Raw genomic sequence first — 23,830 nt, 5'->3', positions numbered from 1 at the left:
AAAACCCTAGTAATGGGCCTAAAACCCTAGTAGGGGATATACATCAAACAAATATCCCAAATCAGGAAAATTTGCAAATATAAAAATTACAAAGGATAGAAAGTGATAAGAAAAGGATAGTTTCTTCAGATTTCCCCTCCTGCAATCTACCAAGCGAAAAAAAAGCACTCAGATTCTTCAGCCAACGATGAAGCGATCAATCAACGACGTCGTTGGATCTACATCGGATGCTAAGAAGCCCGTCTTCCTCACCAAAGCTCAGCGCGAAGAGTTAGCCCTAAAACGCCGCCAGGATCAAATCTCCGATCAACGCCTCCGCCGCGAACAACTCACTCTCCCCAATCCCGATGATGAAGACGACCGGGATCGAGATCGAGATCGAGATCGCGAGAGGGAGAGAGACAGAGGCCGTGATCGAGATCGAGATCGCGATAGAGACAGAGAACGCGAGCGCGACCGTGACCGCCGCGAGAGAGATCGGGAGCCAGACCGGCGAATCCGAGAGCGCGAGCGCGAGGAGGAAGCCAAGGCACGTGAGGCGGCACGTGTGGAGAAGCTAGTGGAGCGAGAGCGTGAGAAGGAGCTCGACGCGATCAAGGAGCAGTACCTCGGAGGCAAGAAGCCGAAGAAGAGAGTCATCCGCCCTTCGGAGAAGTTCCGCTTCTCCTTCGACTGGGAGAACACCGAGGACACCTCCCGAGACATGAACGCGCTCTACCAGAACCCCCACGAGGCCCAGCTCCTCTTCGGCCGCGGCTTCCGCGCCGGAATGGACCGCCGCGAGCAGAAGAAGCAAGCCGCCAAGCACGAGAGGGAGACGCGAGACGAGATTCGCAAGAAGGACGGAGTCATTGAGAAGCCGGAGGAGGCTGCTGCTCAGAAGGTGAGGGAAGAGGCTGCTGATGCGTATGATTCGTTTGACATGAGGGTTGATAGGCATTGGAGTGATAAGAGGTTGGAGGAGATGAGTGAGAGAGATTGGCGTATCTTTAGAGAAGACTTCAACATCTCTTACAAAGGATCGAAGATTCCTAGGCCTATGAGGAGCTGGGAAGAGAGTAAGCTAACTTCGGAGCTTTTGAAAGCTGTGGAGAGAGCTGGTTACAAGAAGCCTTCTCCTATTCAGATGGCGGCTATACCGCTTGGACTTCAGCAGCGTGATGTGATAGGTATTGCAGAGACTGGTTCTGGAAAGACTGCTGCTTTTGTTCTGCCTATGTTAGCTTACATATCTAGGCTGCCGCCGATGAGCGAGGAGAATGAGACGGAGGGTCCTTACGCTGTGGTTATGGCGCCTACTCGTGAGCTTGCTCAGCAGATTGAGGAGGAAACTGTTAAGTTTGCGCATTATCTAGGCTTTAGGGTGACTTCTATAGTGGGTGGTCAGTCTATTGAGGAGCAGGGGTTGAAGATAACGCAAGGGTGTGAGATTGTGATTGCTACTCCTGGTCGTTTGATTGATTGTCTTGAGAGGAGGTATGCTGTGTTGAACCAGTGTAACTACGTGGTTCTTGATGAGGCGGATCGGATGATTGACATGGGGTTTGAGCCTCAGGTTGCAGGTGTGTTGGATGCGATGCCTTCGAGTAATTTGAAACCGGAGAACGAAGAGGAGGAGCTTGACGAGAAGAAGATTTACAGGACGACGTATATGTTCAGCGCTACAATGCCTCCTGGTGTAGAGAGGCTCGCTAGGAAGTACTTGAGGAACCCGGTCGTTGTCACCATTGGTACTGCAGGAAAAGCCACGGAGTTGATCTCGCAGCACGTGATTATGATGAAAGAGTCTGAGAAGTTCTTTAGGTTGCAGAAACTGCTTGATGAGCTCAGCGATAAGACGGCCATTGTGTTTGTCAACACAAAGAAGAACTGTGACTCTATTGCTAAGAATCTGGACAAGGCAGGGTACCGTGTCACGACTTTGCACGGTGGGAAGTCGCAAGAGCAGAGAGAGATCAGCTTGGAAGGATTCAGAGCGAAGAGATACAACGTTCTGGTCGCAACAGATGTTGTGGGACGTGGAATCGATATTCCAGACGTGGCTCATGTCATAAACTATGACATGCCTAAGCACATAGAGATGTATACTCATCGTATTGGACGTACGGGACGTGCTGGGAAGAGTGGTGTTGCGACGTCGTTCTTGACGCTTCATGATACTGACGTCTTTTATGATCTGAAGCAGATGCTTGTTCAGAGCAACAGTGCGGTGCCACCTGAGCTGGCTAGACATGAAGCGTCCAGATTCAAACCAGGTACGGTTCCTGATAGACCTCCAAGACACAGTGACACTGTCTACATAAACTGAGTCGTTAGGCACTGGATTTGCTCTTGAAATTTCCCAGGCACATTTATCTCCTTTACTCTTAAGTGAACTCATGTGTTTAGTCGCATGTTATGTCCTTTTATGATGTTGTCGGAATAGTGAAGGAAGCTGTAGTTGAAATTTTAGTGACTTTGTTTATTGAGAAACTTTTTATCAACATTTTTGACTGTCTCACATATGAAAGAAGAATCCAGAACGTTTGTGGATCTGTAAGAGGACTGTAGAATGCTATTGTAACAGATTCTGAGCTATAGCTCCTATTGGTGCCTGAGATGGATGTGCATGAAGAGGAGTGTCTATTGTGACTGAGCCGGAGCTAACTCCGGTAGATGCACGAGAAAGCACGTGAAAATGAAGTTTCGAATTAAAAAGATCTCAACACATTACAACTTCATCGTCTTTCTTCAGACAGACAAAATCCATAAACCTCCACCATTGAGTACATAGTATAGACACTTGGTCCGTTTCTTTAGACGGAGCTTGTGCATAGAGTTAGTGTCGTTATCATACACGTTGACTACCTTTAATCATTAGCCTTCATAGAGTTAATGTCCCTTTGTTCATGGGTCGCTTCTCAACCTTGGGAGAATTTAGAGCAAAAGAAAAAACTTTGGGAGGCCTAAAAGCATACATTAGAATATGTGGCCTTCTAAAACTTAACGTTAAAAGTCATATTAAAACATTTTAAAAGGTAAATTCTTAAAATAAAAGTATGCTTAGATACTTTTCTCAGATTCAACTTTCACAAAAAGTACAAGCAACTAAAAACCAAAAGTTTCAACAATATACAATAGAACCCGTTGGTAATTTAGCACGTGATCGCTTGCATGAATCAAAACGTCGGTAATAGGTCATTCATACTGCAAAGACCAAATTCGTCTGCTAACTCTTCGCCTAACTTAGCAACAACAAGGCATCGGTTTTAAGGTAAATAAATCTTAATTGTGCACTGATTACGAAAAAGAGAACTTGCTATATGAATTGTATTTATCACCTGCTACATGTAAACCAATACTACAACGAATAAACCAATACTACAACTTAGAAAGGTAGCTACTCACTCACTCATCTACAACGTTTGGAGACAGCGCAACGAGGCGGTCCACCGAGGCGGCTTTGCAGCATTGTAGGCAACTTTCAAGACTATTGACAGGGACATCCGCAACACCATCACTGCGCGAAAAGATAGAAGGTAATTCAGCTCTCTCATGATTTTGTGGATCCGGTGATCCTTTTTGCACCAAATCACATTCACAGTGTCTTCCTTGTTTTTATTTCTTTTTTGCCAAGAAAACACATAAATAGGCTAATGTAACCTAAACATTTCATTTTATGATATTTACAGTTTTGCAAAAAAAAAAAACCAATACTACAACGAAAAGTATTTTTCGATCAAAGTGATCGGACCAGAGCATTCATATACTTTGAAGTATTGTCGTAAAACCACACGTAAATTCTCTTACAGCAATGTCTTCATTGAATTGAATAGCATACTAACTAATGAAAGACTTATAAATAAATATCAATATAACACTAGGGTATGGTATTATGCGATTGGTAGGAGTTGAAATGTTCGTGCGTAGTCTGCTCTGACTTTTGTAATCAAAATTGACTACACATTTAGGTAAGCCCATACGTCATCTTGGTCTTCAAATTAATATCTTATTTCACACACTTGGAGATTCGAACTGTCGGTCTAATGATTTATCATTTTAGCTCAATATTTCATTTTTCTTTGGTGTTTATAATATTCAGTTTTTTTCTTCAACCACATGATTGAAAAAATTATTCATTGACATATCAATGCATGTAATTAAGATTCTACCCCAAGGATAAATAATAATCCCTCAATGACTTATTAAAATGGCACGAATCTTCCAAACTGTTATATTAACCACAAATAGAAACACATAATATATTAAAAGAGATTAGTTGCAGAGTCTGTCCCATTTTTAATGATGAAATGCGATGAGTACATTTCGGAAAACTGTATGTAGCGAATAGAAGCCGAACATTTCTTTTAAGTGGATCATAGCAGATCAGAGCATTAAGTGGTAAATCTGATGACCAGTCAGCAAACACGTGAAAGCTTCAAACATCGATCTGGTGTTTTCTGAATACGCTAACATAAGTTTTTGTGATGAATAAATTTAGTATTCATTAAAAAGAAAACACAAGCGATCACGATATTTGGTTGAAAGCTCTAAAATGATTTATAAGAAAAAATAAATTATATCTAGAATATGAACTTAGTTACGTTAAAATAAAACCTTAGTTACGTTGTCATTTGTTCGTCCTTTAATAAATGGCTTGGAGTTGGCTTCAAGGACTACGACTTCATGACATGACAACCATGTTACCATGAAGTGCATAACTTCTTAACTTTTATTTGCAATGTTTGCCTTTGTCGATTAGAGTATCCTTAACTTTTATTTGAGTGGGTTCAAATTTTCCAACGACTAATCGACTAAACATTGCATAGACTATACTATCTATATACACTGATATACGATTGGTCAAAACTTAGTGCACATGCACGTACTGATATATGATGTGCCAATAAATAGTGTAATTGTTTCCACTTAAACAAATAGACACTTAACGAAATCATGATCTAAATACATACATGAACGTAACTTCAATCTTTTGGAAATGTTGACCGCTGAAATACGAAATCATTTCATGAAACAAAGTTGGAAACTGCTTTTGTTTTCTAATTCCGAGTAAATCAGTGAAATGGTAGTTATACTAAGATTAAGGAAAAAAAAAATATTCCAGTATAATCCTTTATTACCTTGACTTGATGATGATCAGTCGTCATGCTTTGTATAATTATACTCTAATCCATAAATGAATTTATTTGAACTTTAAGAAATCGTCAAAGGTGTGCGATTACTACTTTGTTTCTTGAAAACATTAATATATAGTATATAGAAACATTAATATATACATCAAGAATTTGAAACAGTCCTTTCTCACATGAATAAAACTAGTGATATAGTATATTATTTTCTGTTTTGGTCAGATCATACATGTTCTATTTCAAAATAAACCAACATTTCAACTCGGAAAAACTAATTTATATTAATACAATCTCTGCTCTTATCGTTTATAATTTACACCTTACAGACGTACATTGCATACCTTACCAACTTTGTGTTAATTAGAAATGAGGACAATGTTAATACTACTACTAGACTACATGGCAAGCCCCTCGATACCACTCTATATTATAAATAAGTTTTGTTACAACAATATATATAAATGATTTTACAGAATTACTATTATTTTTTTTTCTTTTTTGAAGCTTGATTTTACAGAATTATTTTTATAGAACAATGTGCGTGTAGAGGTTATGACCAAACTATTTTTGTGGGTGCAAATTATGACCAAACTATAATGTAGCAAAGCTTATACAAACCTTATCTTTATTAAATTGAAAGAAAAAAGCTATACAAACTTCTCTCTCCCTATGCTGGTCAACAAATAGATGCGTGTGTTTCTATATATAAGATAGATGCAGGTATTAGACATCTTTACTGTACATTTTTGGCTTGTGCATCTTTGACTACAAAAAAATAAAAATAAAACATCAGAGTTTTTTGATCCAAGAAAAAAACATCAGAGTTTTTTGATCCAAGAAAAAAACATCAGAGTTTATATCATCGGATGATGCCTAGTGGGAAGATACCTCTTTCACCGGAATCAATGGCTCGAAAAAGAGAAGAGAAAGAAGATTTGTATTCCTGCACAACTTTGTCGGAGTCTGATGTGTCTGCTTTTGTCTCCGAACTCACAGATCAACCCACCCCACCATCCATGGATTCATCTTCTTCATCTCTTACCCCTCGAGGTAATCTCATATATCTGATCAATTTGCTTATAATTCTATATTAATATATAAACACATAGCAGATTCTCTTTTCATAAACTTTGGAACTGGATAGTTTAGTTAATTATTGGATTTTTTTGACATTGGTTATGAATACCTTAGTGGCTGCAACATGACCTTGATCAAATGGATAATTCACATATTGAAAATCAGTCTTGTTTTTGCATCCTTCTTGTTCACAGTGTATTAGCTCATTTTATTAGAACTCAGTGCATCTTTATGAATGTTCCTGGTATGATCTTATTAAGGTTAAGCCGCTCTTTAATTTTCCAAATTTGTGGGACAAAATGATCATAATTTGGCCTTCCAATACATGCTTAACTATCTCGGTTGCTACCTTTGATAAGTCAGGCTAGGGTTGGTAACGACAGTCATGTTTTGGTTTAGATAATTGGTCAGACATTATTTCTAGCTTGAAACATGGGGAAGAAGTATTCAAAAATCGAACTTAATTATTTTGTACAGCAATATTATAGGAAATACTGAAGTATATATTAGTTGATTACCACTTAAGAGAATTTTTATTGTAGAGGCTAATAAAATGATCATATTACCACTTAATAAACGATCATATTATTACGAATTTTTGTTACCTCTTAATAGATTTCATTAATAGACGTCAAAAAAAAAGATTTCATTAATAGATGTAGAATGATAGTGTTACAAAAAAAAATGTAGAATGATCATATTATTCAAACACATCAAAACACATGCCAATGGACTGGCAGGTTTATGTTTTTCATGAAAGTGATGAATAACATGTGATATACATCTAGGCAAGATCCAACTTTTAATTATGTCTTTTCATCATTTCATCAGAACAAAGAAAGTCGAGACAACGAAACTACAGAGGGGTGAGACAAAGACCGTGGGGAAAGTACGCGGCGGAGATCCGTGACCCGAACAAGGCAGCTCGTGTGTGGCTTGGCACGTTCAACACCGCAGAAGAAGCAGCGTTAGCATATGACAAAGCTGCTTTTGAGTTTAGAGGCCACAAGGCCAAGCTTAACTTCCCGGAGCACATTCTTATCAACTCATCTACTCATCCGCTATCCATCAACCGCTACTTCACATGATCCCATCATCGTTACGCCAGTTCCACCAGTTGCTCCTGACATACTTCTTGATCAATATGGCAAATATCTATCGGAAAATAGCTACTCCAGTACTGCCAACTTGTCCATGACTATATCGGCTTCTTCATCCTCATTGAGTCAACAAGAGAATATACCAAAATTGGAGGATAGTGAAAGCGTGAAAAACATGAGTATTCACAAAAGAAGAAAATAGCATATCCATGCATGCTTTAGGAGTATATTCCTCAGTGAAACATTTGCTTTACCACCCAAAACTTTAAGAAGTTACGTAGGGATATAGGTCCCTAAATTGTTACAAATATTTTTTATTAAAATTCTTAATAAATGTTTGCTCGTGCCGTCAATTTAATCCGGCTTTGACTTCTTTATGATTTTATGTTTTGACACTGCATAATAGGGGTCATTAAAGAGTGATGGGGTGCATTTAGGATTCAGGCCTCGTGGATGAAAATTGAAATTTGAAAGATAACCTTTTGGGATATGAATATGCTAGAAGGAATTTTAATCTTCTTATTTGCCAACGAGTTGGGCCAGTGATAAATGGATTGCAGCTGTAAAGAACTATTTACGATGTTTGGGTTTTTTCGGCAAATAGGGTAAAACCATCATTTTTTACCAAAAAAAACGCTACAAGGAAATAAGATGACTTGGAAGAAGGAAAAATATGTCTCGTACGCATTCTAATTGGTCAAGAGACTCTAGACAAACAATGTTTGTTTTGCGGACCAGATACTGTAACCAGTGAAACTTGACTATGAAGTGAAAGTCCTTGTAGAAGAATTATCACAAAACCTCCAATATTATTCTTGCACAAGCATATTTCAATTTTAGTTATGTTTCCCTTGTGTGTTGGAGTTGGATTAGAGAAGAACTACTTTATATATGTGGCGTTAGAATTATATATCTAAATGCTAGGGTCTCATATTTAAAAAAAATACAAAAGGTATCGACGTACTATAATCATAACTAGCTTCAACTGTAATAATACAACCTTGTTAGTTACGATCTAACATCCCTGGATTTAAGAGAGATGATAAGCAAAGAAGAAGCTCTGATATATATTTTACAAGTAAAAAAACGTTATTTACAAAAGCGTGATACATGCATCCATCAAAAATCTCAATGAATGTTGAATACTAATATAGGCAACAACAACATACTCAGAACACAACAACATCTCTAACATGGCAATAGCCTCTCACAAAGTAAAGACAGAACAACAAGAACATGCTTAGGGATAACCATCAAGCACACCTTTAAGTAGATTAAGCCCTTCCGCTGATATGCTCCGCCTCACCCTTGACTGCATCCGGATCTCTATCCTCTGTGGAGGATCAGGAGAGAAGCACACAACAATCACAGTCAAATTATCACACGTATTCCTTTTAAGAGCCTCTCTCACCAGCTCCCTAGAGCATCTCTCTGGATCATTATGAATCATCAGTTCTTTCCTCGCGATTGTCACCGCGCACTGACTGCTCATCACATCCCACAGACCGTCACACCCCATTATCAAGAACTCATCTTCTTCGCTCAGATCAGTCTCTTGCAGCTCAGGCTCTGGACTCAGAGGACAAGCAGAGCCTTTGGGGCCTTTCATGTGCCAGTCCCCAATGGCACGTGCTACTGATAGTTGCCCGTTGAGGTAGCCATCGTAGACAACTCCACCTAGCTTCTCTATTCTTACTTTCTCGGCGATGCAGTTTGGTTTGTGGTCTTTGGATAACTCAATTGCTCTGCCTCTTCTTCCAAGCACTGCTCGGCAATCACCAGCATTTGCAATTATCAACCTCCTGTAATGAAAAGATAGTACCAACTCTGTTCATAATCAAATCAAAAGTACATAAACATAAATTCAAATGTTCCTTACCTTCCAAAAATAAAAGCTGTAAGCGCAGTGGTGCCAGAAGAGATGTCAAGGGAAGAATCATCTGCAAATTCGTAATCAGCTTTCAAGAAAGCATTCTTGATTGCCTTCTTAACACATAGTGGGAAGTAGGAGTCTTCTACAATGTATCTCAGTATGTTCTTTCTAACAAATAGTGCTGCATCTGTGCCTCCATGGCCATCAAACACCTGCCAAAGAACACAATCAACAATGTTAACAGGTTGACAAGGTGCGTATAAGCTTTCTTTGGGTAAGGTTTTGAAGATTACACACTCACCCCATAGAAGGCTCCAAGAGATGAGAAATCAACAGATGCACCAAGATGGTCAACAAGATCATCAATGCATATGTGTTCATCTTCCATAAACTGTTTTGCACCTTGTTCAGCACAGCTTCCTGATCGGTATACAGGCAGAAACTCTGATTTTTCATCAGGTGACTTCATAACCAAACTACAAACATCCACCTCCTGCACACAAACATCAACTAGTTAAGTCATTTGAACCAAATGCAAGAGAAAAAAAAAAATCCAGAACTTGTGGGTTGTATAAGTTACCTGCAGCCTACTAGTAGTAGTGCTTGTGATATGTTGCATAGAAGAAATGTGTCTCGGAGGTTTTCCTTTACTCAGTTGCTTAGTAGAGTCATCTAAAGTATCAGTCTCTACTGCAGAAGCCTTCTCCATGTTGAAATCTCCCTCTAGAACCGTAATCAAAGGTGAAAAATCCATACCATCCGCTGAGCTCTTCTCAATCATGTAAATCTATCAGCAATCCAGTAACAATTTCCTCTTGTGTGTTTTCAAGGTAAAGCGTTTTCAGTCTGTTGCTTTCCTCTGTTCCCACTAGCTCTTAGATCAACAAAGAGAAACCTACAAGGATCAGAGACTTTTTGTGAGAAACAAAACTTCACAACTTGAAAACTAAAGGAACCTTCCTTCCCCAAATATCAATCTCAAAGCCAAAAGAAATGATTTTGATAAACACCCAAGTTCAGCAGATCCTTGTTCTTGATCAAACCGGTGGCATCAGAGTCAATAACCACCACACCAACAATTGAAGCTTCTACAACTCTAAACTAAGCACCAAATCAAAAGCTCCCACAAGGGTCAAGACATAGCTACTCAAAGGTGAAACCTTTTATACGATCAGATCAAGCTATCGATTAACCAGAAACATAACCAAAACTCCATTTTCGAAATTGACAAGAAAAATTCAGAAAATCACACACACACACACACACCCAGAAGCTTAATTCAACAAAAAGCTCACAAATTGTCAGCTCTTAGACTAAACCCAACAGATTGATGAGAAACGAAAAACCTCAAATTCATGTAGATGATTCAGAAAGTGAGAAGCTTTACCACAAACAAAAGCTCTGAGATGATTGATCTCACAACCATAGAACAGCTCTGAGATTATACCCTCGGATCCTCTTCAAAACTTTCTCGGAAACCCAGAAGAAGAAGAAGAAAGTTATGGCGTTGAAGAAAGAAGAAGACGAGAATTGACGAAAGACAATTTCAGGAAGGTTTCTTTGAGAGAGAGAGAGAGAGAGAGAGAGGAAGAAGGTTTGTCTTGTTTGGTATTTGGTTGGCCACCGGCGATTCCAGGTAATCTCTTCCATCGTCTATCTGTCCCTCCGGAGATCTGTTACTGACACGTGTCGTTAAATCAACGGCTACGCATTACTTTGACCGGGTGGTACCGCCATTGAGTCCCACCCGTTAGATTGCTCGGATAGAAAATGGACGGATGAGATCTCATCCACGTAATCTTCTATTGTCTTTTCCATCGCGTGGGGTTATTACCTCCGATTAAAATATTCTTATGTAGCTGCGTCAGATTCCCGCCATACACTTGTCGTAATTGTATTGGATGTATCTTAGATTCTCGGCTGTGATCAACTATCGGGAAAACTTATTTTCCGGTTTGGGATGGAACTTATCTAAAACCGGTAAAAGCCCATATCGGTAGCGATCTAACGACAATGGTAGCTATTGTTGTTGGTGATTGGACATCTCATTGATGGAATTAGAATATTAATTTTGCATATTATTATTTTACTGACTTTTATTGCAATTAAAAGTATTGTTTTTGGGTCTTAATGTTGAGAGATTAGAAGTATTAACTGCTAATGATTGAAAATTGAAACTTTAATGCCTAAAACTAACAAGTAACAACCAATGGTAGGTAGTTACACAGATTATATGTAGTTGGATGTTCTTTTTGATTGTTGATATTTTGATATGTCCTTTCTATTTAAAATCAAATAAGAATTGTTATGTATCCTTATGAAGGTGGTGGTGTTATATTTAGTAGCTTAATTAAAATGTTGGTTAGGTCACTTTCAACACTAGTTTTTAATAAAAGTTATTTTGGTTATTCGTCTTTTATATGCTATTTTTATGGTAATTTTTATACTAGTTTTAGAGTATTTTCATATTTTGTGATCTTTATAATGTTTATTGTTCAAACTTGATCAAGTTTATGAAGATGCTTATTGCTACAACTAATGGCATGCTTTTCAAATTGCTGGTGGTTATGGAATTGACTTCAAGTTAATTTATACACACTATAATTTGCTAGGAATCAGTCGGTCATTCCAAGTTGTGTGCTAAAAAGATGAAACTAATCAAAATATTCAGCGTTAGGAATTGGAACACATGTTATTTATTCTTTATCTAATATTTTTTATACGTTTGGCGTATAATATGTCGGAAGATGATCAAATTTCTCGTAGACTTAAGCATTGATCAATTGATTAGATTGGATCATAACAACATATAGGAAAAAAAACAAATCAATTACCGCAAAAGCATCAAATAAAAAAGCAAGGGAACATGTTAATTTGTTTTGTGATAATGTGTGATTCACTTCTTAGCTTGTTGGTTAGCTGAATCTATAGCGGAGGGAGGAGCACTGCCTGAGAGTGTCGGTGCGTCTGTTGCGCCACCGCCTTGGCCAGGCTTAACTTCCTGGTGACCAGAAGTTCCATAAGCGTTCTTCTTGTAATCTTCAATATCCTCGTACTTTGTGTAAGGACTCGTTTCTAGTGGTAACTCTTGTTTCTCTGTTGGTGTCTTTGACATGTTTCTTGAATAAATTAAGGTTAACTTTATTTCCTTCTTGATTAATTTTAGAAAGAATAAACAAGTGATTTACTTATGGGAGATGTAAATAAATGTTGTCCAAAGAAATTGCACAATATTGGCCGTAGAACTAGGGAGTGTTTTTGACTAGGTAATGTCTTAATTATCTAATATTAAGAAGAATTATAATTAATTGTTACTATTATTATGAAATACTTAATTGTGTTAAGAAGAATCCAACACATGTGTGAATCCTTCTTCCATCATCCATCTATTCATCACTAAGCTATCCAAGTCTTTTAGCTCTTCAATCCTTGGATGCATTGTATCGTATCTCACACAACAAAAGCATGGCACTGATCTTCACCTCGATCCAACTGCAACCCACTTCTTTGCTTACCCTGTTCACTCATGAGTTCTCTAGTGAATGAATGTGATATTCTAGCGAGTTGTTGGATGAGAGAAGTAAAATGTAACAGCCACGATTAACCATATGTGTTTAGTAAATTTAGAGGAGTCTTGGGTACACGTAGGGTTGCAGTTTGCACATCAACTGGATAACATCTCGCTTGTGTTAATATTTTTATGCAAATTTGCTATTTGTAATTTCTATGTTGCGATCTTTTCGTCTTTTTGACAGAATGACAGTAATAGGTCTGATCGTTTTAAGTGGTATAAGAGATTAGATTTCAGCTATTCGGTGAAGATCTAGTTCGACCATCTTGTTATATCAAAGATAAACTCTATGTGATGTCTTCCCTAAAAGTTCAGATATGTTTACAAAATCATATATCTATCAGGAATCCCAATTAATTTGAAAGACTGTATCTTTTCATTAGGAAACTGAAATCATTATAAATTACCTTATTAAATTAGTAAATGATTTAATTGAAATTTGTTTTTTATTGTAGTTACTTAATTCAGAAAGTACTAAGTAATATTTTAAAATTTTAGAATAACTCACCTAAACTAATAGAGGATGTATATTTTAATTGGTATTTGACGTATTTGTATTTTAGTTTTAATCTAAAACTATAAAATATACACATTTTAATATTATCTATAAATGATTATAACACATACTTTCTACGTTTTATAAAAAAAATTAATAAGTTATAAAATACTATATTTATTTTTATAAAATGAGAGCACAGATTCTTTGCCTAGATGTTAATAATGCAAAACCGTACCAAGGAAGATGATAGACAAACCAAGTAATAAATGAACCTTCCAAGATCAAATGCAAAACAAAAAAATCATAAAATTTCTAGGATTGAAGAGCAACTCCAGTGTGAAAATTACTACAAAACACACCATTTACTTTATAGAGAAATGAAAGAGAACAAAACATCAGATAATGATAAAACAAACATAAGGAGATGCTTCCATACATGAGCACTCAAACAGAAAGCATTCCTAACAGTTTCTGCGCTTGTTTGGACCAATAATCTTGACGAGCCACTCCGGTTTGTATGAAGCAATGAGTTGTGCGATTGCCAATCCAAGCAACACTCCAGGTCCATACCCAATAATTACAGCTTTCCAGTTCAACACTTCTTCTTCATCTTCTTCATCTTCTTGCTTAGGTGGTTGTGTCGGTGGTGCATTAGTCCCAAAGCAAGTTTCTTGGAGAGGAAGACCACAAAGGCCTGCATTCCCTTCGAATGAAGATTTAGCTTGCCCAGTAATCTGTGTTCCTTGTGGTATTTCACCCTTGAGTTGGTTGTGAGACACATTTATGTACTCCAAAAACGAGAGGCTTCCAAGTCCATAAGGAATAGTACCTGAGAGGTGGTTGCTTGATAGGTCTAGTGATTCAAGATTACTCAGATTGGCCAACGACAAAGGAATATGGCCTGTGAAGGCATTGTTTGATAAGTTGAGTGCAATTAATGCTTTCAAGAGACCAATTGATTCAGGAATCTGTCCTGTAATTCTATTCCCAGAAAAATCAATGGTGGCGTATGAAGTAAGGACCTTCTTTTGCTCCATTGATAGACCTTTGTATTGCAAATCTATAGCCTCTATATTGAAATAGTACAATACCCCATAGTTAATTTCTTCGTGTACCATATATAGACTACTATCTTCATTCATAGTAAGGGACGATGCTTTCCAGTTCACAAAGTAGCTTGGTGGCAAGCTTCCGATAAACTTATTATCAGATATCTCAAATATACGTAGCTCTGGAAACCCGAGAGGACCTTGATCAGGAGGAGATATAGAGCCATAAAACTTGTTTGAACTGAGTGTAAGGACTTGCAAGTTCGGTAAAGCCTTGAGCCAGAAAGGAAATGTGTCTTCAATCATGTTGTGGTCAACGCTTAGAAACTCTAGAGATGAGCAATTTTGAAGAGATCTTGGAAGTTTTCCGGTTAGTCGATTGTGCCCAACGTCAAGTGACCGTAGCGGAGAACCGATATAAAACACGTCAGGAATAATTCCTTCCAAGTTGTTCTTTCGAAGAGTCACAACCGACAAGTTACTCAAGCATTGAGGGATTGGACCGGTGAGGTTGTTGTACGGTAGCTTCAAATGAGTGAGAGATCGACAATTGCATATTGAACGAGGTATGCTCCCTGTGAATTTATTGAATTTTGCAGACAACATGCGGATAGAGACTGGTAGAACAGGAATTGCTCCTTCAAAACAGTTTTGCTCCAGAAATATATTCTTCATCGATGAATTTACCATAACGTCCGTTGGACCTTCGAAACCATTAAATAAGTTATTTGAAATAGAGAATGTGGTCAGACGAGGAAGGTTCCATAACCACTCAGGGACTTTCCCTTTGATTCTGTTGTTGGACAATTCTATAAACTCCAACTTTTGAAAGGTTTTTAAGAAAGTTGGGAACTCGTTGATACCACAGCCTGATAATCTCAAAATCTCCAAGCTTTTTGGGATGTCTGACTTTGAACTTAAACTGGCTGGAGATATACTATTACCGGAAAGATCAAGGTGCAACAATGATTTTAGCGGGGAGAAGAGGTTTAAGTCAACTGGATAGCTTGTGTTTAGGAAAGAAAGGTCTAGGTGTGTGAGGTGAATGAGCTTTGAGATAGGCTCTATGATTTTTCCTTCAAAATGGTTATTCCCAAGGTACATGTGCTCGAGCCTAGATGGGGTAGGGGAGTGATGAACTTCAATAGAACCGGTGAGATCGTTTCCAGACAGATCAAGGTATGATAAGAAAGGCATGGTGAAGAGAGAAGAAGGAATGGTTCCAGAGAAGTGGTTATCACCAAGATTTAGAAGAGAGAGCATGGTAAGATTTTGTACAAGTGGGAAACTACCAGTGAGCTGGTTGTGGTTAAGTTGCAATTCGGATAACGAGGTTAGGTTACTAATTGTGGGAGGAACTTGACCGAAAAAGTCATTAGAGGCAAGAGACAAGTACTCTAGTCTTTTGAGATTTCCAAATTCATAAGGGAGTGATGAAGTGAAGTTGTTGGAACCTAGATCAAGGAAACGGAGGTGGTGCAACTTAAAGAGGCTACTGTTGGAATTCAGTGTTCCAGAGAAGTGATTTTCATTGAGGTCTAAGAATGAAAGCAAGCTTAGGTTATTAAATGTGGAAGGAACTTGGCCTACGAAGCCATTATTGAAAAGAGATAAGAACTCTAACCTGCTGAGACTGCCAAATTCAGAAGGAAGTGTAGATGAGATGAAGTTGTTTTGACTGAGGTAAAGGTGACGAAGATGATGTAACCTGAATAGACTACTGCTGGGCTTTAGAGTTCCAATGAGACAGGCCTTGAGTTGTAGCATTGTGACCGCACTGGTGGATTTATCGCACCAAACTCCATTATAGGGTTTGCTAAGGTCGCAATGGCTGCTATCAAACTCGTTCATGAACTCAGTGAGAGCTTGAGACTGATTGGGATGACAAGCAACATAACTGCTGTAATCAATGTTTACACTGAAGGGGCTTGAAGGGGAGATACAACAGAGCAAGATTAGCGAGAGAAAATGGAAAAGCATAAGAGATTCCAACATGGTGGTCATGAAAAGTATTAAAGAAGAATTATTTTGGTTTAAGAAAAATGAGAGGGAAGGTTGGTGGTATAATAAAGATAGGTGAGTTTCAGTGGGGGCAATGTCACCAACACAATGACACAGCTTGACTTATAGAAGAAGTTAGAACTAAGTGAAGTCTTTGTATTCTAGCTTGGAAGAAATAAATTGGCTAGTGGCTAATTGTCATTCAAATCAAGAAGTGAAACCCGCGTTAGTTGATTTTTCTAGCGTATATCTTGGATTGGAATAGTTTAAGAAAATAACAAAACAAAAAATTGGATTGAAAAATCATCGATTCGAAATTTCTCACATATGTTCAAAATTACATAAATCAGTTTAGCACAATGATATGCACGTAATGTTACAATGATAAGCTTTAATACTCCATCCGTTCTCGAAATTAAGATTTTTTAGATTTTTTTTGTTTCACAAAGATAGATTTTTTATATTGTTAACATATTTTTTTATACTTTTAAGAAACATTAATTGAGAATATTTGAATTGATTAAATTTCAATGGTAGAAAGTTATTGGAAAATATATAATAAAGTAAAAAGTAAATTAAATTATAAACATTTATTAAATTCTTAATAAGCGTGCATACTCTAGAAAATCTTACTTTCGGAAACAGAGAGAGAGAAACAGAGAGAGAGAGTAGTATAGAGTTGCATAAAAATTACAATTAATATTATTTACAAAATATAGATAGTATTACTTACCATAAATATAGGAAATATTCAGTTGCTTAATTTAAATAAATAATTATATTAAAATTAAATATTTACACTAGGAGGTCTGGGTTTCAATTCTAGTAAAATGCAGAATTATGCAAATTAAGAGAGAAATACTTTACAAGAGATCTGCAGTAGGGCGAAAGGAGTACTAGCAAGCGTGGATTTCATAGGACAGCTCTGGTGATGCAGTCAGACGTAAATCCTTATACAATAAGTAGAACTAGGTTAAGATCCGCGCCTTGCGCGGAATGAATATTATGTATAAATTATTTTTAAGTATCATATATTTTTTACATATTATGAAATAATATATATATTGAATAATTAAAAAATTAGTAACTATTACATATATAATTAAATTGGTACAAATACTTAAATAAATTTTATTTATCGAGACAAACACTTTTTTTTCTATTTTATATATTATAAAATTAAGTTTAAATGATATTAATATAGATATATAGTACATTTTTAATATTGACATCTGTTAAAAATATTTTATACTCATATTATTTTTGATCGTTTGTATTTCTTTATAACAAAAATTTTAAATCAAAGATAACAATAAAAAATTTATGCGATGTTTAATAGTTTAAGTAATTTATAATTTTAAAAACATTCAATGCAAAGAGGTATATAATTTATAATTTTAACTTGTCAATAATTGTTCAAAATATTTATCAAAAAGGTATATAATTTATAATTTTAAAAACATTCAATGCAAAGAGGTATCTAAATATTAAGTTGTCAATAATTGTTCAAAATATTTATCAAAAATTTCAAATCAAATTCGAAATTAAAATACTTATGTATTTTATATGGTATATAATTTATTTTTAAAAAATATTAATATGCATATATATAATATTTATTAAATGACACTTCCTACTTATGTAATTTCGTAATCATTTGTATTTTGTTATAACATAAATTTTAAACCATGGATCACAAAAATTTCAGTGTGAGATTTTTAACAACTTTAGTCATTTATATTCGTTTTTTTAAATTCAAAATATAACATATACGAAAAAAATTTAAATTTTTATTATATAGTTAATGTGGTTGTTTAATTTATTTTAAAATGAATTAAAAATGATAGAGAATAGACAGATTTTTATCAAATCTTTATTATTCAAAATCATTAATTGTGATATATATTTTAGCTACATTAGTTAATTCTGTGATTTTTATTTAAGGAAACAATGAAGAACATTATGATTAATTTATGATTAGTTTAATAAAAAGCTTATTATATATTTATATGGACCAACATATTTTCTAAAGATTCTAAGAATGATTGTGCTGATGACATGTGGCTACAAAAATATGTTATAATGTTTCTCTTTTAATATATAGAAGATTATCAGCTATAGAATCGTCTATAATATTTATCATAGTTGTAATAATATAATTATCCAGCGTTTTAAAAAAAAAAATCTAGGTCAATGCAATTCTTTCAAGCATATACTTATTTTCCTCGCACCACTCTTCTTCTTACCCTTTTTGCACGGTGCCAAAGAAAAGTATTTTAATTTGCCCCACTCTCAAGAATTCTATTCTAACTATCCCACCCATTTTCTCACTATCCCCCTTCTTTTTCCCTTCCACCATTTCCCTTTCATTATATTTTTTCAATTTAAATAAATCTGCGTCTTGGTCCCATGATTTTTTTTATATTTTGTTTATTTAGATTTAACTCCACGACTTTTCGTTCAATCAGCTTTTTTTTTTTGCAATAATTAAAACTAGGATAAGATATGCGTCTTGCGCACATTGAGTTTATTTGTATATATTATCGATAATTTTTTATATATTTGATCATTTTATTTATACATATACAATGTTTTTGTTGTTTTTATATAATTTCATTTTTATGGACCGGAATAATTTTTATTAAAAATTATGGAACTAAACTATAATTAATATATCATGGATTGATCAGATTGAACATTAAAAAAGTTATAACACAAAAATCTTATTTTTTTCACCCAACACATTTTGAAAAAAGTGAACAGTATTATTTCCACAATTGAATCATTTTGACATTTATCTTCCATATGGTTTTGAAAGGTTTCATATCAACCATCGAACTGATACATATCATTTTAATCATTTTAGTCGTATGATTAATCAAAACTTACATTTTTTAATTTTAAGTCATTTTAAAAAATTCAAAATATAACATATAAGAAAAAATCTAACATATAAGAAAAATATAACATATAAGGTTTCATCTTTTTTTGTAATTTAAAATCATTTTAAAAAAATTAAAATATAACATATAAGTTTTCCTCAATTTTGTAATTTAAATTTTTTTAAAATTTTTAAATATAACATATAAGAAAAAATCTAATTTTTTTATTATATGGTTAATGTGATTGTTTAATTATTATTCACTAAATATACTACAAAATGATAATTTTTTTGGCTTCCACTTTTCTCATTTCTAGTTCAATAATAATATTATGAACAATAAAATAACATAAAAAAATATTTAAATAAAATTTAAATCATAAATTATTTTTTAAAATTAATGTAATAAAATATTTAAATAAATTAAAATTATTTATCTCGTTCGCATAAATGATTTAAAATTTAAAATATTGTATTCATTTATTTTAATGTTCTATATTTATAACTGAATTAATAATTTATAAAATAATATTTTCTCTCATTCAAAAAGTATTGTTTCCTCATTTTTTCTCCTTCTCTTACTACTTTTTTTATATTATTTTCATCAAACCTGCAGACCCCATCTTCTCTTCCTTTCTTAATATTATTAAAATAGCTAACAAATTCCACTTTCTCTTCTTTTCTTTTCTTTATATTATGTATTTCAATAATATCTTAATCAACAATTAATTTTTTAAAAATTATAAAAAATTATACAATTTTTGGTTATATAAAAATATTTGAAAAAGCAAATATTTAACAAGATAAGTATTTAAATAATATTTTAATCAACAATTAATAACAAAATAAATTTAATAAAATACTTATATAAATTATTTTTGTTTAAACTTTAAACCCTTCAATTTAAAATGATATGTTTCATATATTTTACTATTTATAACTGAATTAAAAATCTATCTAACTTATGAATAATATTCTCTTTGTTTTATAAAAATAATAATTTTGACACTTTTATTGTTATATAAAGAATATCATTTTGTAATTCCAATTCAGTTATATCTATTTTGACTTTAATATTATTCACAAAATATTTTGATTTTATAAAAAAATATATTTCTTTAAAAATTTTGATTAAATAAATATATTTATTAAGAACATGAATGCATTTAGAACATGAAGCTCTTACATAAGAGAGTAAATCAACATGTGACAAGGAGAAAAGAGAAGCTCAAGATACACTTTTTTTACTGACGTTGATCTACTTTGAACTACTTTGAAAGGACATGTTGTCAACCACGTACACGTTTGCGCATCAAGATGTCAAAGAACTACTAGGAACTACCTTGTACTGCTATGTGTAATATGAACTACTAGGTACTATTGTGAACTACTCTGAACTAATTTAAAATATCTTGAATTACTATGTATTATGCATATTTCTAAGAACCTTAATTTTCGTCTTAATATTTATTTTTAGAAGATGTATTTCATATATTAGGTGATTATATGTCCATATATGTGTTTATTTTTCAAATTGACATAAAATACTCTTCATTTCTCAAGTTGATAGATTTTTTTTCATTTTCATAGAAAACAATTTTATACTTCCATACTAACGTTTTGATGAGAATTTCATAATAAGATGAATAACAGAAAATACATATTTTTTGAATTTTTTTTCCTGCCAATATGTTATATACAATATAAAACTGTTTAAATTGATTAGTATTACTAATAATTTTAATTTTTTGATGTGGTATTACTAAAAATTGTTGTAATTTGCAAAAGTATTACTATGAACAAGAAAATATTACTATTGTCTTAAGTATTGCTAAGTGTAAATATTCAAACATCTGTTCTTTCTTTTTTTAACATGTTTTAGACATGTTTTTTTTTGAAATTTTTAATACGTTTTAGACAAGTTATTTTTTGGTTGAAATTTTTTAACATGTTTTAGACAAAAAAAATTATCTTTCTTAGTAATTAACGATACCTATCACCTAATAGTTCTAACTTTTGGTTTTAGCATATACATAAACATGTTCCCAACAGACTTCTTACTCTAAGATCCTTGTCAGCCTTCTTTTGATCAACTTTGTGCTATAGAAATTGGAATAATTTGATACCAAAACTTATCTTTCCCTTTATTCACTACCAATGGGTTTCTCGAGAAGAAACTATAAATATCACAAGACAAAGCAATAAAACACTCTTTCTAATTGCTAATTGTCTTGGTCTCTCTCTATCTCTTATTTCTCTTCTCCCCTTATAATCGGATGCTTAAGCGTCTTCGAGGATGCCTTATATTCATACTCATATTGGAGATTCCTAGTCTTATGAGAATTATGTTAATTCTCCTTAATCCATCTTTCTTAACTTCCATTTCTTCATGCAACAGTAGCTACCGACAATGACACTTATCATCAGATTCACTGGCTCTGAAATGGATAACTTGATACTAAGGAAGAGGTTAGATAACTCACTGACCTGTCGATGGACCATACGACCTGTCTACTTGGATGGTAAAAAAATGTTTTCAAGTTATTTTTAGGAGAAAAAGACTAGGATAGAATCAAACCAAGTTTTTGTTCCCAAACTAGCACTCAAGGATCAAAGTCACAAAAATAGATTTCATTAAAGAGGTAAATATACACTTATATCTCTTGGGTTAATTAATCCAAATCTTAGGGTTTAGAGTTAAGGGCTGTGGTTTTGGAATTAAGATTTAAAATTTTATAAAATAAAAAATAAATACTTAAAAATTTGAAATAAAAATTTAAAAAATAGTTTCAAAAAGTATTTTTGAATTATAAAAAAAAAATCAAAAAAAATAAAAAAAATTCAAAAAAGAAAATTATAAAAAATTTTGAATCTGAAACTATAAAAAAATTTCTTTTTTTCAATTTTTTCTTTTTATTTATTTTTGTTTGTTTATTTAATTTTAAATCAAGAGTATTAGAGATATTTTACTCTTTAATGAATGTCATTTTTGTGACTTTCTACTTCTAGTACTATTTTTTAGACAAAAACTCAAAATGTGTTATTATTGACAATTGCTCTTTTTTTTTTTTGGCTCAACAACAACTTTATATTATCCGAAATCATTGTCTTACAACTGGCTTATCAGCCTCTAAACAAAAATTCAACCACAAAGGCACCATAGAATATTACTTAGGGACAAAGGACGTAAACGTAGTAATCTCCTTTGCTATTCTATTTGCTGACTTATTACCACTTCGAGGATAATACACCATTTCAAATCCTCCATTTGATGACAGTGATGTTGATATATCTTGTATTATGGGTGCAATCACTGGCCAGATTTCTTCTTCACCGTTCAGCATGTTTGCCAACAGTAATGAATCGGTCTCTATAGAAACTTTGCTATACCCAAAACCCACCAGTGTTTGAACAGCCCATCTAATAGCTTCTGCTTCAGTCTCTAGCGCCGATCTCATCACTGCCATCTTCTTTGCCCCTGCCCACAGTAGTGTTCCTTGATGATCACGTAACAGCCATCCTACTCCTCCTACTCCCGTCTCCTTTGACCACGATCCATCAGTATTGCACTTCAAGGTCGTAGGAGCCGGTGGGATCCATCTCATCTCGGGAATCACTGCTGCAGGTTCCTTAGCCACCTCTTCTTGTACCTCTATTCTGCTTTTCCAGTCCACCACACTCCTCCCATGCTTTCCTCACTGTTATGTGAGCAGGAAAGTCTCTCCCTCTGAATACAAATTCATTCCTATTCTTCCATAATCTCCATAACAGCCATGGAACAAATTCTTCATCTACTTCTTCGGTTGGGTACTTCATTTTCTGATTCAAGACCCAATGCAAATTAGCAAATAAAGACTCCGACCACCTGCCTGCTGGGGGAATGTGAACATTCGCTACTGCCCAAACTAACCGAGCATAGGGACATTGAAAGAGCAAATGATTAACGCTCTCCGCTTCACCATCACATCTACTGCATCTTATATCTTTACCAATGTGCCTATGCACCATATTTGCGGCCACCGGTAGAGCGTTATTGAGGCATCTCCACAGGAAATGTTTTATCTTTGGACTGGACTGTAACTTCCACACCTGCTGATAGAAGCTATCGAGGCTCGGTTGCAGCACTTCACTCTGTTCCTTGTCCACTGAGACTACACTAGTTTGGACCCAATACCCTGATTTAACAGTATAATGGCCTGTTTTAGTATACTCCCAGACATAAGTATCTTTGTTGTTCCTCCCTGCTGGCCGAATCTCCATGATCTTGTCTTTTGTCTCCTCTGTGAACATACCTTCGAGCTTCTCGTAGTTCCACTCCCTTCCATTACTGCTCAGTAGTTCACTAACTCTCATTTCTTCCGACAGTCTTTCATGACTTTGGTTTTCGACCCACTTCATCGACTGGATCATTGTAGCTAGTGTTGCTCCGAGCCATCTCTCCTGCCATAACTTCGTATCTTTTCCATTTCCAATCACCACCCGAGCTCCTTGTTGAATCAGTTTCTGTGCTGCATGAATACTCCTCCAAGCGTATGATGGTCTGGATCCTAGTGTGGCATTAAGAGTGTCCGAGTTCTTGAAGTACCTACTTTTGAAGATTCTGGCCATTAGTGAGGTGGGATTCTTGATCATTCTCCATAACTGTTTTCC

General features: G+C 34.7%; 5 protein-coding genes and 1 pseudogene across 5 annotated transcripts; 2 read left to right on the top strand and 4 right to left on the bottom strand.

The window, feature by feature from the left end:
• Window positions 1–76: 76 nt before the first annotated feature.
• Window positions 77–2,485, top strand: LOC106447192 (DEAD-box ATP-dependent RNA helicase 21). The gene has a single exon (XM_013889065.3). It carries the CDS (start codon window positions 188–190, stop codon window positions 2,306–2,308), a length of 2,121 nt encoding a protein of 706 aa, XP_013744519.2. The 5' UTR covers window positions 77–187; the 3' UTR covers window positions 2,309–2,485.
• A 3,088-nt stretch (window positions 2,486–5,573) lies between these two features.
• Window positions 5,574–7,860, top strand: LOC106450153 (annotated as a pseudogene).
• Window positions 7,861–8,349: 489 nt separating this feature from the next.
• Window positions 8,350–10,811, bottom strand: LOC106431532 (probable protein phosphatase 2C 27). Its single transcript, XM_013872323.3, has 5 exons — window positions 10,567–10,811; window positions 9,760–10,074; window positions 9,481–9,672; window positions 9,186–9,391; window positions 8,350–9,108 (listed from the first exon to the last, which is right to left on the bottom strand). The coding sequence occupies exons 2-5, from the start codon at window positions 9,958–9,960 to the stop codon at window positions 8,547–8,549; spliced, it is 1,161 nt and encodes a 386-aa protein (XP_013727777.2). The 5' UTR covers window positions 9,961–10,074; window positions 10,567–10,811; the 3' UTR covers window positions 8,350–8,546.
• Window positions 10,812–11,417: 606 nt separating this feature from the next.
• Window positions 11,418–13,302, bottom strand: LOC106450152. The gene has a single exon (XM_048778435.1). It carries the CDS (start codon window positions 12,292–12,294, stop codon window positions 12,076–12,078), a length of 219 nt encoding a protein of 72 aa, XP_048634392.1. The 5' UTR covers window positions 12,295–13,302; the 3' UTR covers window positions 11,418–12,075.
• Window positions 13,303–13,548: 246 nt separating this feature from the next.
• On the bottom strand, window positions 13,549–16,402 carry LOC106447190 (receptor like protein 24-like). The gene has a single exon (XM_013889063.3). It carries the CDS (start codon window positions 16,300–16,302, stop codon window positions 13,711–13,713), a length of 2,592 nt encoding a protein of 863 aa, XP_013744517.2. The 5' UTR covers window positions 16,303–16,402; the 3' UTR covers window positions 13,549–13,710.
• Window positions 16,403–22,347: 5,945 nt separating this feature from the next.
• Window positions 22,348–22,785, bottom strand: LOC106448829. Its single transcript, XM_013890658.2, has one exon. The coding sequence runs from the start codon at window positions 22,783–22,785 to the stop codon at window positions 22,348–22,350; it is 438 nt and encodes a 145-aa protein (XP_013746112.1).
• Between the last annotated feature and the right edge of the window lie 1,045 nt (window positions 22,786–23,830).

This window comes from Brassica napus, chromosome A4, assembly GCF_020379485.1.
Source record: "Brassica napus cultivar Da-Ae chromosome A4, Da-Ae, whole genome shotgun sequence".
NCBI classification, from domain to species: domain Eukaryota; kingdom Viridiplantae; phylum Streptophyta; class Magnoliopsida; order Brassicales; family Brassicaceae; genus Brassica; species Brassica napus.
The sequence above is the reverse complement of the archived record's forward strand: the minus strand, read 5'-3'. Positions and strand labels throughout refer to the sequence as shown.

Coding starts and splice junctions, on each gene's coding strand:
- LOC106431532 (XM_013872323.3), bottom strand. CDS start 9,960: ATGATTGAGAAGAGCTCAGCGGATGGTATGGATTTTTCACCTTTGATT. Junction 9,392..9,480: donor CTCTTGGAGCCTTCTATGGG/GTGAGTGTGTAA, acceptor GTTCTTTGGCAG/GTGTTTGATGGCCATGGAGG. Junction 9,109..9,185: donor ACAGCTTTTATTTTTGGAAG/GTAAGGAACATT, acceptor TTTTCATTACAG/GAGGTTGATAATTGCAAATG.
- LOC106448829 (XM_013890658.2), bottom strand. CDS start 22,785: ATGAGATGGATCCCACCGGCTCCTACGACCTTGAAGTGCAATACTGAT.
- LOC106447190 (XM_013889063.3), bottom strand. CDS start 16,302: ATGACCACCATGTTGGAATCTCTTATGCTTTTCCATTTTCTCTCGCTA.
- LOC106447192 (XM_013889065.3), top strand. CDS start 188: ATGAAGCGATCAATCAACGACGTCGTTGGATCTACATCGGATGCTAAG.
- LOC106450152 (XM_048778435.1), bottom strand. CDS start 12,294: ATGTCAAAGACACCAACAGAGAAACAAGAGTTACCACTAGAAACGAGT.